At 46.2% G+C, this 15687-nt stretch overlaps 1 protein-coding gene across 1 annotated transcript in view; it reads left to right on the top strand.

Moving 5' to 3' along the window:
* Nucleotides 1-15687, top strand: part of LOC133274621 (AF4/FMR2 family member 1-like) — a 30084-nt gene that overhangs the window by 9561 nt on the left and 4836 nt on the right. Inside the window, 10 exon segments of the mRNA XM_061464089.1 lie at nucleotides 1686-1772; nucleotides 2144-2180; nucleotides 2553-2604; nucleotides 5598-5655; nucleotides 9656-9706; nucleotides 11235-11335; nucleotides 13544-13793; nucleotides 14895-14986; nucleotides 15338-15341; nucleotides 15494-15553. Of these exon segments, the coding sequence (XP_061320073.1) occupies nucleotides 1686-1772; nucleotides 2144-2180; nucleotides 2553-2604; nucleotides 5598-5655; nucleotides 9656-9706; nucleotides 11235-11335; nucleotides 13544-13793; nucleotides 14895-14986; nucleotides 15338-15341; nucleotides 15494-15553 (792 nt within the window).

The following is a 15687-nucleotide window of genomic DNA, read 5'->3' on the forward strand; positions in this document are numbered from 1 at the left end:
CCTCGACCTCCTCCACCGGCAGCCGTCCCCTCGCGGCCTCGGGCCCCGCTGCCGCCGCCGCTTGGTCCCCGGGGCCGCTCTCCCGGGCAGCTTCAGCAGCCGCCGGCTCCCGGGGCCGCGCCCCCTCGGCTCCCCGGGGCCTCACCAAGACGGAGGCGAGGGCGAGGGCCAGGACGGTGAAGAGCAACCGGACGGGCAGGTACAAGTCCACGGCCACGTCCGTCCCGCCCTGCTGCTGGAGCCCGCCCGTGTTACAAGTCATTGCCATGAAGCACCACTAGTGAGACAAGAACCTTAGCCCAAGCCTCACACTTGATAAACACTAACACAGCAAATACCGGCTCTAAGTAAGTTACAACATTCTGAAACTGTGATATCAACAGGAACAACTCTGAGAGCCAATAAATCAGCATTGTGACGAGTGACTATTAATCCAGTCAGATCTGTTGTTATCTCAACCCCTCATGCCCCACGTTTGGGCACCAAAAAGAACTCTCGTGGTTTAAAACCAGGCAGAGGGCTTGTTCACTCACTCCCCCCCTCCTTTCCCTCCCCCTACTCCCAGAGGGACGGAGAGGAGAATTGAAAAGAATGCAACTCCCACGGGTTGAGATAAGAACAGTTCAGTAACTAAGGTATAACACAGATCACTACTGCTACCACCAATAATAATAATGATAAAGGAAATAACAAGGGAAGAGAATACATCACGTTGCCACCAGTCAACCAATACCTCGCCCGCCCCCCTTTCCCCCCCCCCCAGCCCGACCAAGCACCGACCCATACCTCCTCCAACCGCGCAGTGCCCCAGCCCTTCCGGCTAACTCCCAGTTACATCCTGGGCATGACGTGCTGTGGTATGGAATACCTCTTTGGCTAGCTTGGGTCAGGTGTCCTGTCTCTGCTTCCTCCCGGCTTCCCCTCCTCCCTGGCAGAGCGTGAGGCTCACAAAGTCCTTGGCCAAACCAAAACATCATTGTTATCAGCTCTGTTCCCGAGCCGAAAGTCAAAACACTGCACTGCACCAGCTACCAAGGAGGAGAAAAATGACTGCTACTGCTGAACCCAGGATACCTGGGTGAGAGTTAGAGCAGGGCAACAGGGCAGAAAGGCTCCTAAAGACATAGCCCATCAGGCAGTCGCTCTCTTTGGTTTGAAACCACGTCTTGGAGCTCTGCAGCAAAGGCATCTTGGCCAGTCAGAGCAAAAGGCAGTGTTTCAGGTAGAATAGCATGAGGAATGGCTGGCAGTCAGAGCTCCCTAGCTGACCCCCTTGAGTTTTGAAAAGCCTTTCAGGGGGGTGTTGTTGCTGTAATAGGAACATAATAGGAAGTTCCTGAACTTTGAAAAAGTCCAGAGCTACTGGTAGACAGGTTTTATGTCCTTTTCCCTTTATTAACTGTGATAGCCTAATCCTGCAAACATAGGAAGTATTTAACTCTCTACAAGCTTCACCGAGATTGCTGCTAATTGGGCAATGCAAGTATGCTTGGAGAAAAGGAGCAAGTGCTCATGACGGTCTGGCTCGCTGAGCTCAAAGAGGGCTTCTTGCTGTGGTATTGCCTCTTGGGTTTACGATGGGCTCAGCTTTTTATTGTACATGAATATAAATGTCTTTGAGGTACAACTTCAGTTGCCTGTATCAGCAAAAATACTGTAACCCACTTCTGTCATTTGCTTTCCAGGAAATGACCCAGTCATGGCCACCTCTTCTGACAGATATTCCTACTCCTCCTACTGCAGAGCCTTCCAAATTTCCATTACCAACAAAGGTAAACACCCTCTTTTTGCCAAGGCTTTTGATAAATTAGAAGAGAGCTTTCCAACTCTTGCACGTACTTTCATCTGATGAGCTTTCCAACTCTTGCACCTCCTTTCATAGGTAAAGGCTTTTAGGAGAAATTATCTTTAGAAGTCACAATGGATTTTGAATTGTGTGATGGTTACTTGCAATGCATCACTTCTGTCCGTGCTAAGCTACATCAGGCAAGCTTAGACTATTGGAGACTTCGGAGTTATTCTTTGTCACGTTGCTCAAAGTATCGATTAGAGTAACAAACACAAGGAAATCGGATCACTGATACGCTGCTATTGAGAGATGATGTATTTGATTCTCAACTTGCACCTTGTGCTTGCTTTCTAGGAGTCGCAGCCTGTTGGATGTGTAGCACAGAACCAGAGTAAGTAGAAATCCAAAGGAAAGCACACTGTTCTATGTGTATTGAGAGACGGTTTTGAGTGTCATACATTGAGAACATCAAATGTTTACCTTGATTAAGGGACGTGGTTTCCTGTGCTTTGTTAAACATTGATGAGTTTAGAAAATGCTGAAGAGACTGTATGCATTCCTTACCTAGAAATTAAGGCAGCAGTTCAGCAGAGAACAAACAGTATTTCATTAGGAAGCCCCATTTGGAGTGATAAATAATCTCAGTGGCAATCAGTTACGTCCTGGAAGAAAGTGACTTTCTAACCTGATGCTCAGAGACCATAGGGTAAAATACGCTACCGGTGAGGCAGATAAACCCCGCTGATTCTCTTTTGATTTACAGGACAGTACGATGGACCTTCGGATACGTTGCCTCGTTCTCAGACAACAGTATCGTAAGTAACCAGACTCAGTTGCCATCTCTTGGTTGAGATTGTAGAGTCTTGCACTCAAGCTCTGTCAGGTCTGTAAAACTCAACCCTTTTCGTGCTGTTCTGACATTCTGCAGAGGAGCCTCCCCTGGCTGGTAGTGTGGGATAGTGTCTTCCTGAGTAGTTAGCTGCTGCTTTAATCCATTCTTTCTTTTGCTGCTCCTTCTTCCACCCCAGCTTGCTCCTCCTGAAGGACTTCTGGGACTTTTCTTTGCGCTGTTAAACATATTCGTTTCAACTGCTGCAGGCTCTGCCTTCCTCCACAGACAATCTTTTTCAGCTCTTCTCAGCTGCCTGTAAAAATCCCTTCTGAGCTTGAGTCAGTTTTCCAGGCAGCAGAGAGAGAAGAGACTTTTACTGTAGACAAGAATCTGAAAATACGCCTTTCTTAGCGCAGAGGTCCAGAATTGTAACTTCGGCATGGTACGTACCTCTGTCCTTCGCCAACATCCCCTCTCTGCTCAGCGTCCGTGCGGGCTCTTCAGAGCCAGTGTACCCAGAGTCAGCAAAGACAGCTGAAGTGGGAGGAAGAGGGTGGCTTAGGCTAATGTCCAAAATGGAGTCAAGAAGGATTTCCCCAGGGACTTCCTCTGCACCTGTCCCTTGAACCGATGCATCCCTTCCTCTTTGTTTTTCTGTTTTCACTCGCACAACAGGGCTTGCTTTCTTTGCTGTTTAAAGCACACGTGACTGAAAATCCAGCTGCCTGGAGTAGCTTGCCTTACCAAGTGTAGCTGGCTGAAAACAAACAGCACTTGTGCTGCTTAATTTGAAGCAGCCCTGAAATCCCAGGGTGCTCGTGTGCCCAAATTAAGCATTCGGCTTTACAGAGCGTGCAAGGGTTTCCCAGACGGCTTTCATTCTTGAATACAGCCTGAAGTTAGCACCTGGCAGTGCTGGAATGGAAGAGCCCTTCTTTTAAAAGGGGAAATGTCTCACTCATTTGTGGTGATGCATCTTTAGCCCAGCTGGCGGGGAAGGACCAGCCTTTGCTTTCAAGCGATGCTGATTTTAGTGCTCCTTCTCTCACTAACAGAGCTTTTCTATAGCTTTGGAGGGAGATTGATGGTGTGTATCTAAGCTGGAAAAGAACAGGTCCTGCAAATGAAAACCTGGCGTCTGTTAAGGCATGAGCTAATTAAGGCAGCCACAGGGCAATGGCACGGGCCAAATGCAAAGAGAGCGCGGTAGGCCTTTGGGTGTAATCAAAGTCTGTGTGCGCCGAGAACCTCTTGTGCATCAGGGTAAGGTACTCGGGGACTGTGGGGTTGGTGCCTTTTCAACAGGCATCATCTGTGTGGCAAGGGTTGGCTCTGTACTGGTAGACACAGGAGACCTTTGGGGTTTCTTCGCGCCGTCCTGCTCAGTGGACAAGAGTGGATTTGTCACATCTGATTTGTGGAATTGTTTGTTGGGAGTCCGTGGTCAGCTTTGGCAGTAAATGTGGTCCTGTTTCAAGGAGAGTATCTCCGTGCATGGCAGCTGCTTTGGTGTGACTGTAAAATAGCGTGTCTCTTTTGTGGGAACTGTGCTTAAAGGAGGGAATCACTTTTTTGACTCAAGGTTTTCACTCCTCCGATGTCGCAGAATTAGGAAAGCAAAGGTCACCTCAGGGTCATCAGAGGTGACCTCCAGAGCTGTAAATGGTTTTTGCTTTGTTCATAATCGGACATGAAGGCGTGAAAGAACGTGAAGTTTTGTGTCGTTTTCCTTTTCCCCACAAGTATCAGGAACACAAACTCTGCCCCCACTTTTCAAGGTGGATGTGGTTTCCTGGGAATCTTTCTTACTTGTTTTCCTGCTCTAAAATGTCTTGTCCTGAGGGGTTGGAGGCTTACTTTTCTTATTTGGGCATGAGAGAAATTTCTCACAGAAAGCCCTTAGTTGGAAATGAGGTTGAAATAAACGCAGCTTTGACCTGATTGATCAAAATCCCTGTGTCAGTGGCCAAGCTTTCATCCCGTTTTGAAATGACACTTGTGTAATTCTCTGGGTTGAGGAGCTGGTCTCCAGCTAGTTTCAGGATTTGAATCACTGTACTTTCGAACAGCAGGAGTTTTGCCTGTCTGTTTTCCAGCTCCTTTTGAATATGCCTGTGTGATTTCCAGAGGAGAATAACACCTGGGGGAAGGCTGGGTCCCCGCCCACAGATCCTTCCCTTCCAGCCTCTCGAGGCCTTCAGTAATACATTGAAATAGCAAGCAGTAGTTACCACCTGCAGGCAGAGGACGAAATGATGCTTCTAGAAACATTTGCAGGCAGCCTGCTCTCTAGCAATAGTAAAAGAGAGTTTGCGGCTCCCCACTTGTAAGCTGCTTGGAGTGTCTGAACTGCTTGATTTACAGTTATTGCTGAGATGTGCAGGAGCATCAAATTCATTGTGTAGAGAAGAAAGAGGAGGGAGGCTTGCCCTTGGCATTTACTTACGTATGTACGGTAGAACACTTGAGCAGCAAAAAGAGAACCCTTGTGACAGAAAAACATTTGCAGCCCCTGAGAGCAGAGAGCATGAGCGCACGCAGCTTCTGGTGCACAGATGATGCTTTCTGTCCCTTGGGGACTCAGTGCAGCCCAATAGCACGCCACTCTCTTAATGTACAAGGATCAGAGTTCTTCCACCCTGTGCTGCTGCGTTAGTGCGCTGGACAAACTTAAGCGAGGAGCATTCCCCTCACAGAGCTTCATCTTTGTTGTGTGTAGATGGCAGCCAATGATACTGACATCCTTTTCAAAATGTCCTGAGATTAGTTGAAAAGTACAATATAATGTTCCTAGATTGTGTGTTATCGTTTTATCATTCATTAACGACAGGGTTTAGCAGATAGAGAATGCCAAACATTCCTAAAGAATGTGGGAGGTTGGTTTCTTTTGGCAAGCACAAACCAAGTCGTTTTCAGTGTCTGGTACTTGAAAGTACGTCTGCCTTGGCTGATACTTATCTTCTGGTTGTCTTTCAGAGTGCTGCTCCGGGAAGACCTGCAAGTCAGTGATAGCGAAGACAGCGATGACAACCAAGTCGGTTTTAGATGTTTTATACGCTGGGCACGCAAACATCCCTTTAAATCATCAGGCCTTGTTGCGTTGTTCCGAATGCCTTAAGCTAACCTTTACTCTCATTCTCCTCCTTCTTTTTTGTGAACAAAACAGGTTGCTGACAATCCACTTGCTCCTCCAAGGTACAGCTTTGTTCTTGAACTAACAGCTAGACTAAATAAGAAGGGAAAAACAAACTACGTCTTAATATATGGGGTGCATGGGTAAGGGGTTCCTTGTTTCTCCTGTAGATACAGGATTTGGTTTCTAGCTGCCCGAAGCTGCTGTTGAAAATTGGCGTTAGTTGTATGGGGTTTTACAGAAAGCTCCAATGAGAAATGAATAATCCAGGCATGCTGGATTTTTCTTATCAACCAGAATTATATTTCCCCAAGTTCTCTTGCCCTCCACCAGAGTATCTGAAGATCACCCTGGAGCCAAGGGGATTCTCAGTTGTAGTAGTGCTGGGTGAGGTGTGAGTCCAGTTTTAGTTTAGAAGGAAGCCCAAAACAGCCAAGCAGGCGAAGAACGGAAAAGCGTTGGGTAGACTCACGGAGGCTGTTTCAGCTCCTCCTGATAAGGCAGCTCCTTATAAGTAGTTCCTGCCATGTATTGTAAGTCAGAAGCAATATTTAGGGTAGACGTAACGGCCACCTGCCAGTATTACAAGAAGTTGAGAAGCACAGAATTTTCAAGATTTTCAAGAAACTTGCCTCCAATCCATACAAATGTGTTGATTCTGACGTATGGAACAAGTTTCAAAGAGAAAAAAAAATATTCACAAGCCCATTTTGAAACAAAGGACTGCATCCAAGTCATGGCTCTTCCTCAGTTCCATTCACTCCTGTTGCCAGTGCTGGAGGAAAACACTCCTGAAGAGAGGAGAGTCTTGCAAAAACTGCTGGTGCTTGACGTGGTTGTTAAAGAAGCAGTTCCAGCACCTTGCCCAAGTAACACAGATGAATTGAAAACTTTATGGGAAGAATATAGAAAAGAGAAATCATCCTGGCGTGGATGTTTCTGTGTCATTAGCCTTTACGGCACCCTTTTCTTTTGAGGGATGAGGCTTTCAAAAGAGCACTTGCCAGTTTTGGTTCCTTTTTAAAATTCAGTTGGCTAAATGCAGCTGCAGACTGCAGCAGTCCTGCTCAGAGATTTCTCTGACCTGTTATAGAGTTGGAGGTTTTATTACTTCTAGAGGTTTTTTATTCCGGTGCTTTATCTTTTGAGCATGGCACTGTATTCCTTGGCCTTATCCTTTCTCGTCTCAGTACCAAAACAGGGGTTTCAGTTTTAGTTTTGAATCCTGTCATGTCAATATAACAAGAAACTTCACCTATGCTGCTTTCTAATTTTATCTCATGGTGGCCTTGCAGTGTCCAACAGTCCCAGGCCAAGACTGTAGCATCAGCACATTCCAGCAGCTCGGAGTCAAGGAGCACCAGTGGCTCAGGGAGCACCAGTGACTCAGGGAGCACCAGTGACTCAGACAGCTCTTCAGACTCAGAGACAAGTGGCAGTGAAGCCAAGGAACCTTTGAGAGCGTCAGCGCCTGAGGTGAATGCAGATAAAATGCAGAGGCTGCTTAATACAGCCTCTTGCCTCAGCCTCCCCGCTGTCTGAATGCAGCCAGGACAGGAGACCTGAAATCCTCTCATGGCTCAGGTGTCCCTGTGACGTCTATGCTGCATCATCAGACTTTTCCTGCCCTTTGCTCCCCTTCTAGAATTGATCAATTCTATAACCCTTGTTAACAGCATAATTAGAGTTTTACCTGCTTAACCTTGAAGTGTTTGTCTAGCACTCCTTGAGGAATTAGTGACTTCACTGGCAAAACATAAGGAAGGCGCAGATGAGCAGCACAGCTCGTCTGGGGGTGTCTGGGACCCACCTCTGCTCACGGGGCTTTTCTGGGTGCTAAAGCTATGGACTGCTTCAGGATAAGACCACTTTCCTGATAGGTTAAGAGGAGCCCCTCTCTCAGTGCAGCTCCTGTGCACAAGTGACAGATTGAGCTTCTCCCAGATTGCAGCTGAAGTGATCAGACCTGCAGGAAGGGCTGGAATGTGCTTAGACTTGCTTCTGTTGGATTTGGCTCAGATAGTGCTGCACTGGCAATTCTGAGGCTTTTATTGGGAAAAGCAGACAAACAGAATGTGGTGCCTTAAGGTTTCATTACTGAGAGCATGCATTTTCTAAAAGTCTGCTGCGGAAGTGCTCGTGTCCCATGGTTTCAGACAGTTCCTCCAGCTTGCAAAACGTTCTCAGGCCAGTGGGAAGGGAAGCGCATGCCTATATCCTATGGACCACAGCTGATGTAAGCAGTCTGCTGACAGTTTTGAGGTGCTCTCACAAACCCCAGAAACCCTATAATTTATTTCTTCCCCCTCCGCCAGCCCTAGCTTTCCTGTCTTTTACCTGAGAAGCACCTCAACGGGGAAAATTTTATGTGCAGAAAACAGACTTTGAAAAGGAGTATCTTTCTCATCTTGCATCTACGTGCTTTACCATCCAGCAGTTCAGTTACAGACTTTGCCCTTTGCAACGTGGGTGTCTTTGGAAGGAAGCAGATGTTATGTGCTTCTCTTCTTTTACCAAATGCTGCCTGCTTTGTCCTGAGAACCCTCCATTGAAAGACCCTTCTTGCTCCAGTGAAGTTATTTGCCACTGTTTGCCAATGATCAGCTATTTGCCACTGATGGTTTATCCTTGTTTTATACAGCAAACTGTTCATCCATGATGCTCGAGGAGCAAGTTAGTGCACACGGCCTGTTTGTTTATAGTTAGTTCTTCCCATGCAAAAGCACGGACTTTGACCTACAGGCCATAGTTCCTTCTTCTTCTTAAACAGAAGTCTAGTGTTTGGAAAACCTAATGAAAACCCCTAAACCCATGGGGAAACAAACTGGGTTTTAAACCGGTTTTCTAGGTAGTTTCACTCAAAGAAAGTTGAGGACATGTCTTGTTTATCGACGTGTTCTACAGCGAGTTGAATGTGGATAGAGAAGAAAATCACAGCGGAAGGGACCCAGGAGTCTCGGTAAACCTTTCATGTAATAGAGGCTGTCTTTTTGGAGAAGAACTGTGGTTCCTCTTGGAAGCAGAGTTGTGACTGAGGAGAACTGATGTGGGCAAGAGCATAGCTGTGCTCTGGTGTCCAGACAATGAGCTACACATTTGAGTGATGCTGACACACACATGGTAGTTTCAGCATGGGTCCCAGAGAATTGTGTCTGATTTGCAGCTTCTGTTGTCTGGTTTAGGGTTAGTTGGCTTTACTGTAATATGTCAGACTGCTATTAGATTAGGCAGGGCTTGTAGCAATCCCATTCTGTTATCTGACTGACTCCAGAGGCCTTCAGACCTCGGTCATTGCTTATGCCTTGCTTGATGCGGAGGGAAGCGTGTGTTGGGCTGTGTAGGCAGAGGAGTGGGAAGAGGCCGGACTTGATGTGCTATACAATTCTGGTAAATGGTTTTCTCATGGTTAAACCACAGGAGCCTGACAGCCGACCTGTCAGACTGCAGAGAGGTGTGACAGCTGGCACAGGTTCTTGTCGCTTTGAAAGCAGTGCTGCGTGCAGGAAGTTTTGCGCAAGCGTTGCGAGGACAGCACCTAATCTGTTTTTACAGTTGACGCTCTTTATAGATGTTGTCTCAGTTTGCAGCAGGGTTGGTTAGTGGCAAACAAAGATGAAGCTTTCATGTAGACTGGTGTCTTAGTGAGTGACAGGCAGGGCTAGCAGTGATCCAGGAGTGCTGTGCAAGACGTTTGACTGATCCTGTGGAGAAATGGGGTCTGTGTTTCTGAAGCAGATGTCGATGTGCACATGCTAGAGCATCCCCACGGTCTCATGGTCTCTCAAGCTCTTTCAAACAGTTGAAAGAGGAAATTTTCCTGGGTTCTAGTAAGCTGTGCTAGAAGGAAAATAGCTCATGAAGACCTCAGTCTTTCATCTCTCCTTTCTCTTTTTGCCTGCAGCCTGACCCACCAACTTCCAGTAAGTGGCAGGCTGGCAACTGCCTAACCAAGGTAAGCCCACCCTTCTCCCTGCAACCCATTTAAAAGCAGCACAGTATCTGAAATGCCTGCTAGAGTGTGCAGTCATTTGTGCTACCCGTTTAATGTCTGTTGTGGGAGAGCACCTTGTCTGCAGTTTGGGGGGGTGCCCCGAAGAACTAACCCAGCCATCCCAGTTTGTGCTTTTCAGTTTTGTCCATGGGTGCCCCTTCTGCTGCCATTAGCCAAGTAAGCTCAGTCTGAGTAGCATAGCCTTTTCCTGTGTGGAGTAGTCTGAAACAGTTGTGATTGCTTGCTTACACAAAGAGAAAGGAATTCTGCAGGCTTGAACTGTGTTATTCCTTAGGGGCGATGGTAGAAGCTTCGTGCCTTTTGCTTTTCCATAAATGCAGGCTTTTAACTGAAGCAGGTTCACTGACAGTAACAACCATCCCTAAGCCCTGCTTTGGATCTCAGTGCTTGGATAAATACATAGAAGGTTTCTTTGGCTTTCCCTGGAGCTGTCGTGGTTCTAGCAGTGAACAGACATACGTGAAAAGACACGTATGTCCAGTAAGGGGCTTTCCAGACACATCCTTGCAGAGTCCTTCTGCTGTAATAGTTGCTTTCCTTTGAATTAAAGACAGCCCTTTATTTAGCAAAGATAGTAATTGCTCACAAGTGGTTTTTGGAAAGCTATCTATCTCCCAAAGGGGACTGTGAATAAGCTTCCAGGCAGGCACAGAGAAAGTTGGCTGCAAGCCTTATGGTGGATGGGTATTCGCTATGGATATTTCTGTGCCTGTATACCTTTTTGGTGGTCCGCACCAAGCGGGTAGCTTAGCATGTGTAGGTGAATAAGCCTGGTTCCCATGTGGGTTTAGTTTAGTCTTGGCATTTTCTGAACTTCCCATAGTTGTAGGGGAGAATTCAGGAGGGTGGGGAAATCGTGAAGAAATTTGAGAGACCCCAGCAGTCCCCCTTGTGCAGAGCAGTGGGGGAAAGGTGAAGAGGCAGTAAATCTGTCACTTCTCCTGCTGCCTCAGAAGACCCAAGGCAGGAGCTGTTTGATCTTAGACATGTCCTGCCTGGCAGTCTGAGCGTCTGACTTCAGGACCCCCCCCCTCAGAGCCTCACTGTCTGTATTATGTAAGCATGCATCTGTCCTTGGAGGCTTATCACATGACTACATCAGGAGGAATCTGAATACATTTCTGTATAATTCATACCAAGTAGGAGAAAAAAAGCCCAGCCAGAACAGATGCAATGCTTATTTTGAGCAATGGAAGTGCCTTAATTTTGATTACTATTAGCCGCAAGAGGTTGAGCAGTTCCATCTCTGCCACTACAAAATATCCAAGCAGAAGGAGATAAAATGTCATCTTAGGATACTGCTCAGTGAACCTGAAATCTGTATCTGCTGTGGTCTGGGTTTCCACTTTGTTGGTTCCACTATCTTTTCAATACTTCTAACAAGAATTGATCAAACTTAGCTGCATTGGTTTATACTTTACGTGAACTTTAAAAACCTGAGTGATTTGGTTTTCTTTCTTCCTGTTAGAGGAAAGCGGTGGACGAAGAGACGAATAGGAAGAAATTGAAATCAGAGAAAGAAAAAAAATCACTGAACTCTTCACCTAAGAAAGACTCCAAGAAACTGAAGTGAGTATACGGTGGTGGAATGGCAGAAAGATGCACGAAAGTGAGTGTGTCTTAAACAAGGAACTGTATCTTCTGTCCTCACACATTTGCTTATAACGTAATGTGCCTCCTGAGGCTTCATCTGCTGAAGACTTGTCTTTAACTCCTGGAACCCACCAGGTGGCTGTGGGAATGGAATTTATTCACCTTATTATTTGTTGCAGGTGTGAAGTGATACTTGGGTGTCACCTGTTTCCGATCCCTTCTTAATGCTGAGGATTATGGTTCTAACCATTCAAGAATAAGCTGATGTTTCAGTGGCCGATCGTCCTCCCATTCTTGCTGTTCGCTGCTGCACAAGCGTTGAATGTTGTGGCATTTGTCCAGATTTCTAACCGTCGAGATGGACATGATTTTAAACGCTTCCCATCCTGCAGCTTCCGTTGCCGTCTGCTCTGTTCCATGTATTGCGCATAGCTCGGGATATCTCTTTACGCTGCAGGAAATGTAATTGCCAGTTGTGCCCATATTGCTTGTCCTTTTAAGCTGGTAGGCAACTATTTGCGCTGCTGCCTTTTGGACCAGATGCAGGAAACACATTTGTGCCAACCAGATTTGTTGGTTGAGTTCCATACAGTGCGGTAGACTGCCTGCCTGCTGGGATGCAGGAGTCATTCCCCTTCTCCAAACCTCCGTGGAGGTGATCTGTCAGCAGGTGATTGCTCTAGGTGGTCTGGGGGGTGTTAGCTGTTCTATGGGGAGTGGCGTCTGCTTGTTCTGCATGATAGTTGAGGTGTTTCAGGGGATGGCAAGAGAACTTGCTGTCTAGCTGAAGATGCCCCTGCTCATTGCAGAGGAGTTGAACTAGACAGGTATTAAAGGTCCCTTCCAAACCAAACTACGATTCTATTCTGTGATGTTTGAACTCTCAGAGAGTCCATTATTTCTGCTTTCATGAGAAACAGAATTAGCCTTAAAATGCTTTCTAGGCAGGTGGAGAGCATTTCCCTTCTCCACTGAAATCATCTTGTTGGTTTTGTCTTTTTGTGTCTGTGACTTAATGGGCAGACAAGCGTGTGTTTTGAATCATGACTCTGTCTGGAATTTCAGGGGGCCTTTATGGCCGGGAATTTCTCCTTTATTCCAGCATAGCGTTTGCAGTGCTTCAAATGGATGTACTGAGATTTCCCCTATATAATTTGCGTAATTTGTGCTGCCAGTATTTTGGCTAGATCTTTGCTAGAGCAAATGCTTCCAGGCGCATGTCTTCAAATGGGAGGCTTGCGCATCAGTCATGGGCTACTGAATTAAATTCTTGCTGTGACTTGAATTTGAGGCATTGGTATAGCGTTGAGACTTGAATTTGAGGGATTGGTATAGCGTTGAGGTTTGTGGCCTGAAAATACGAGTAAACTGCTTTTCTGCCGAGAAAATAGAGACGTACTCTTGAAGCGCTGAAACGCTGGGCTAACGTTTAGTTGGGTCGTATTTCAGCTGGTGTCATAACGGAGGGGCTTTGACACTGGGGTTCATTCCTCCCTTTTTCTCAGTGAAGGCAAACCCCATGCTCCGGCTTTGGGAGTGAAAGGAGAATATGTATTTTGGAGGAGAGAGGGCACTGGATCAGGTCAGAGGGTGCTGCTGTGCTATAATCCTCTCTGGAGCTGTAACAAGGCAGTGAAGTGAGGGAGCACGAGTGCAGTGAGTAGGGACTGTGCCATGGGAAAAGTGGGTTGTGGAACAGGGGAGAGGACTGTCCCATGCACAGCAGAAGGAAGCCAGATGTGCAACGTTACACTTCAGTCTTTTCTCTGGGTTTAGCTTAATTTCCTCCTTGTGATGTTGCAGTCCCTGAGTTGGAATGCCCTGTTGGCTGATTTCTCACAGAGAACTGACTGTCTCTGTCTTTAAGTAAAAAGGGGCTGTGTTGGAGGGATGTCTTTTTTGCAATATCCTGCTATCCTGGTTATAAATTTTTATTCCAGGGACAAGTCCTGGGGCTTAATTCTACTTGAAAAGCAACTCGCTTGTCTGTTGTCAGCAGCTGAAGATGTGGTATCTAATGCACACTGAAATTTCATTTTTCTTTTGTTGGATTCTTAATGTCATCTTCACTTCCAGAGAGATTTCAGCATCATCAGTATATGATGCAACGAATTTTGTAAAAATTCACTACATTATTGATGCACCATATTCATCCCAATTGCTGAATGCTCTTCCCGTCTCCAGAGCATCAAACTCCAAAGCTTCATTTGAATACTGGAAGAATGATTTTCAACCTCCACCACTGCCACCACTGTGTCCTATACCTCCTGCACCAGAGTCAACAAAGGTGGCCCAGAAGAGACGCAGAAGCCAGAACGACGAGCTGTCTGCCATCGCCAACACAACCAAGACTGAGAGCAACAACAAGGATCCTTTGATCTGCAAGCACCGCAAAGTGCAGAGTAATGAAGCTGAACTATCAAAGGATATCAAAGTAGGTATCTGTTATAACTAACAGGAAGTTCCCTGCAACCCGTGGGTGCTGCGTGATTCTCTTTAGAAACATGCTCTGAGGATATAGAAAAGGAAAGAAGATAAACCAGCCACCAGAGAAAGCTCTCTGAGGCATTTTGCCCCTTTCACGGCTATCTGTAACCGTACGTCACTAGCCCAGAAGCCTACACTGTAACTTCTCTGCTGACTTGCCATCGTTTGTTTTCATCTCATTTAGTGGAGCTTAGTGAGAAGAGGTGCCCGTGTAAAAACCAAAGGCATCGTGTTGATGGCAGTAACTGTTTCTGACTGTAGGCAACTGCAAGTACAATACTGGTGTAAAATAAGGGTGTTTACAAAAGGGAAAAGTGGGCTGCTTAAAAATAAGAAACATACAACCCGCGTGTAAGGTTTTCATAGTATCATAGAATGGTTTGGGATGAGATGGAGCATTTACCACTTCTTTGGGCAACCTGTTTCAGTGCCTCACCATCCTCACAGTTTGCTTATGAAATTGTTAGTGATCCTTGCAGCTGGATCTTTGCATTTTTGGGTTGTAAAATTCAGTTGTCTTCCTATTTACTAGTGACTGGGTGGGTGTGCTCTAGTATGTTGTGTGAGTCAAGCCCGACTGTGCTCGCTCTCTCAGCTGGCTTCTAACTGCTTGCTTTTTCCTTATAATGTAGTTGGTAATGGAGAATCAACGATTTTGTGGTTAAGCTGGAAATAAGTGTGAATGGATATTACCTCTTGCTGCCTTGGTTAGTGAAAGGTTTCCTGAAAAATGTGCTGCTTGCAGCCTTACTGCTATCTTAGCCATTGTGCAAGGAAAGCTGCTACTTAATTTCCCCATGCTTGGGAAAAGTATTAATGATGTGAATGGTATTAAGCCTTTCTACTAGCAGTCAGGTAAGAAGCCAGGTTTTCATTTCCATTATTGGAGGAGGTGCTGGGGAAGTAGGTTAGAAGACAGGTGGAGCCTGGGAGATAGACTATGCCTGGGACAAAAAAATATTTCCTATTGAAATTCAGGAAAGGCAAGCTTTGGAATCGTTTTCGACATCTCTCTAAGCAGATTTATCTGTATTCTGTGATTTGTCAGGGATCTGCCGGACACGTCACAAAACTTTTCCCAGTGCCTTCTTTGCCAAATGGTACCTCCCAGCCAAAGAGACCTCAACTCAAGTTTGAAAGGTAAGGTTTTGTCTTACACCCGTCATCTGTACTTTGTAAAGCCACCAGGCCAGCCTGGCCCTGCAGCTACCCTGGCTTCTGCCTTAATAGGCATTTCTCTGGGGAGGAAAGAGAGAAGGAGAGGTGTCGGTGACTTGCCCTGTACTGTCTTCTCATGTCTGGGACTTACCCCACCTACCCCAAAGCAAAGGTCTAATTACAGCATTTCTTGGACTAGAAGCACTACTCTAGAAATTAGTTACTTTTTCACTCTGAGAGGAGGTACCTCTTGTGCCTGCCTACAAATGATAGGTTTTGATTTGCCTCCTTCTTGGCAAGTGGTAAACTACTCTGTGACAAGGTGCTGGGCAGGCAGGTAACTTTTTCTGAGAGGGCATGACTCTTTACTTGCTCGTTTTGTTAGTGCACGACTGGTTGTGTGCCATTTGCACGGTGAATAGTTTATCCCACTGCCTTTTCCCTGTTTTCTGTTTTTCCTCTCTGTGTCCCAAATTCAGACATCTGAAGTATCCAGCAGAATACTACGCAGAAGAGGCCAGGAGGCTGAAACACAAAGCTGATGCAATGGTAAGTTTTGGCTCTGTGCTAGAAATGTAAAGCAGCTCATGCATTGGGAGCCAGTATTTGTGTTCATGTGCATAAGGATTCACCAGCTAAAATGACTTCCCATACTCCAAACTTGGAGTCTGTTCAAGTCATAT

The sequence above is a fragment of the Pezoporus flaviventris genome, unplaced genomic scaffold, assembly GCF_033815535.1.
Source record: "Pezoporus flaviventris isolate CSIRO_AGI_PZ_B2104156 unplaced genomic scaffold, CSIRO_AGI_Pfla_v1 ptg000002l, whole genome shotgun sequence".
In the NCBI taxonomy this organism is placed as follows: domain Eukaryota; kingdom Metazoa; phylum Chordata; class Aves; order Psittaciformes; family Psittacidae; genus Pezoporus; species Pezoporus flaviventris.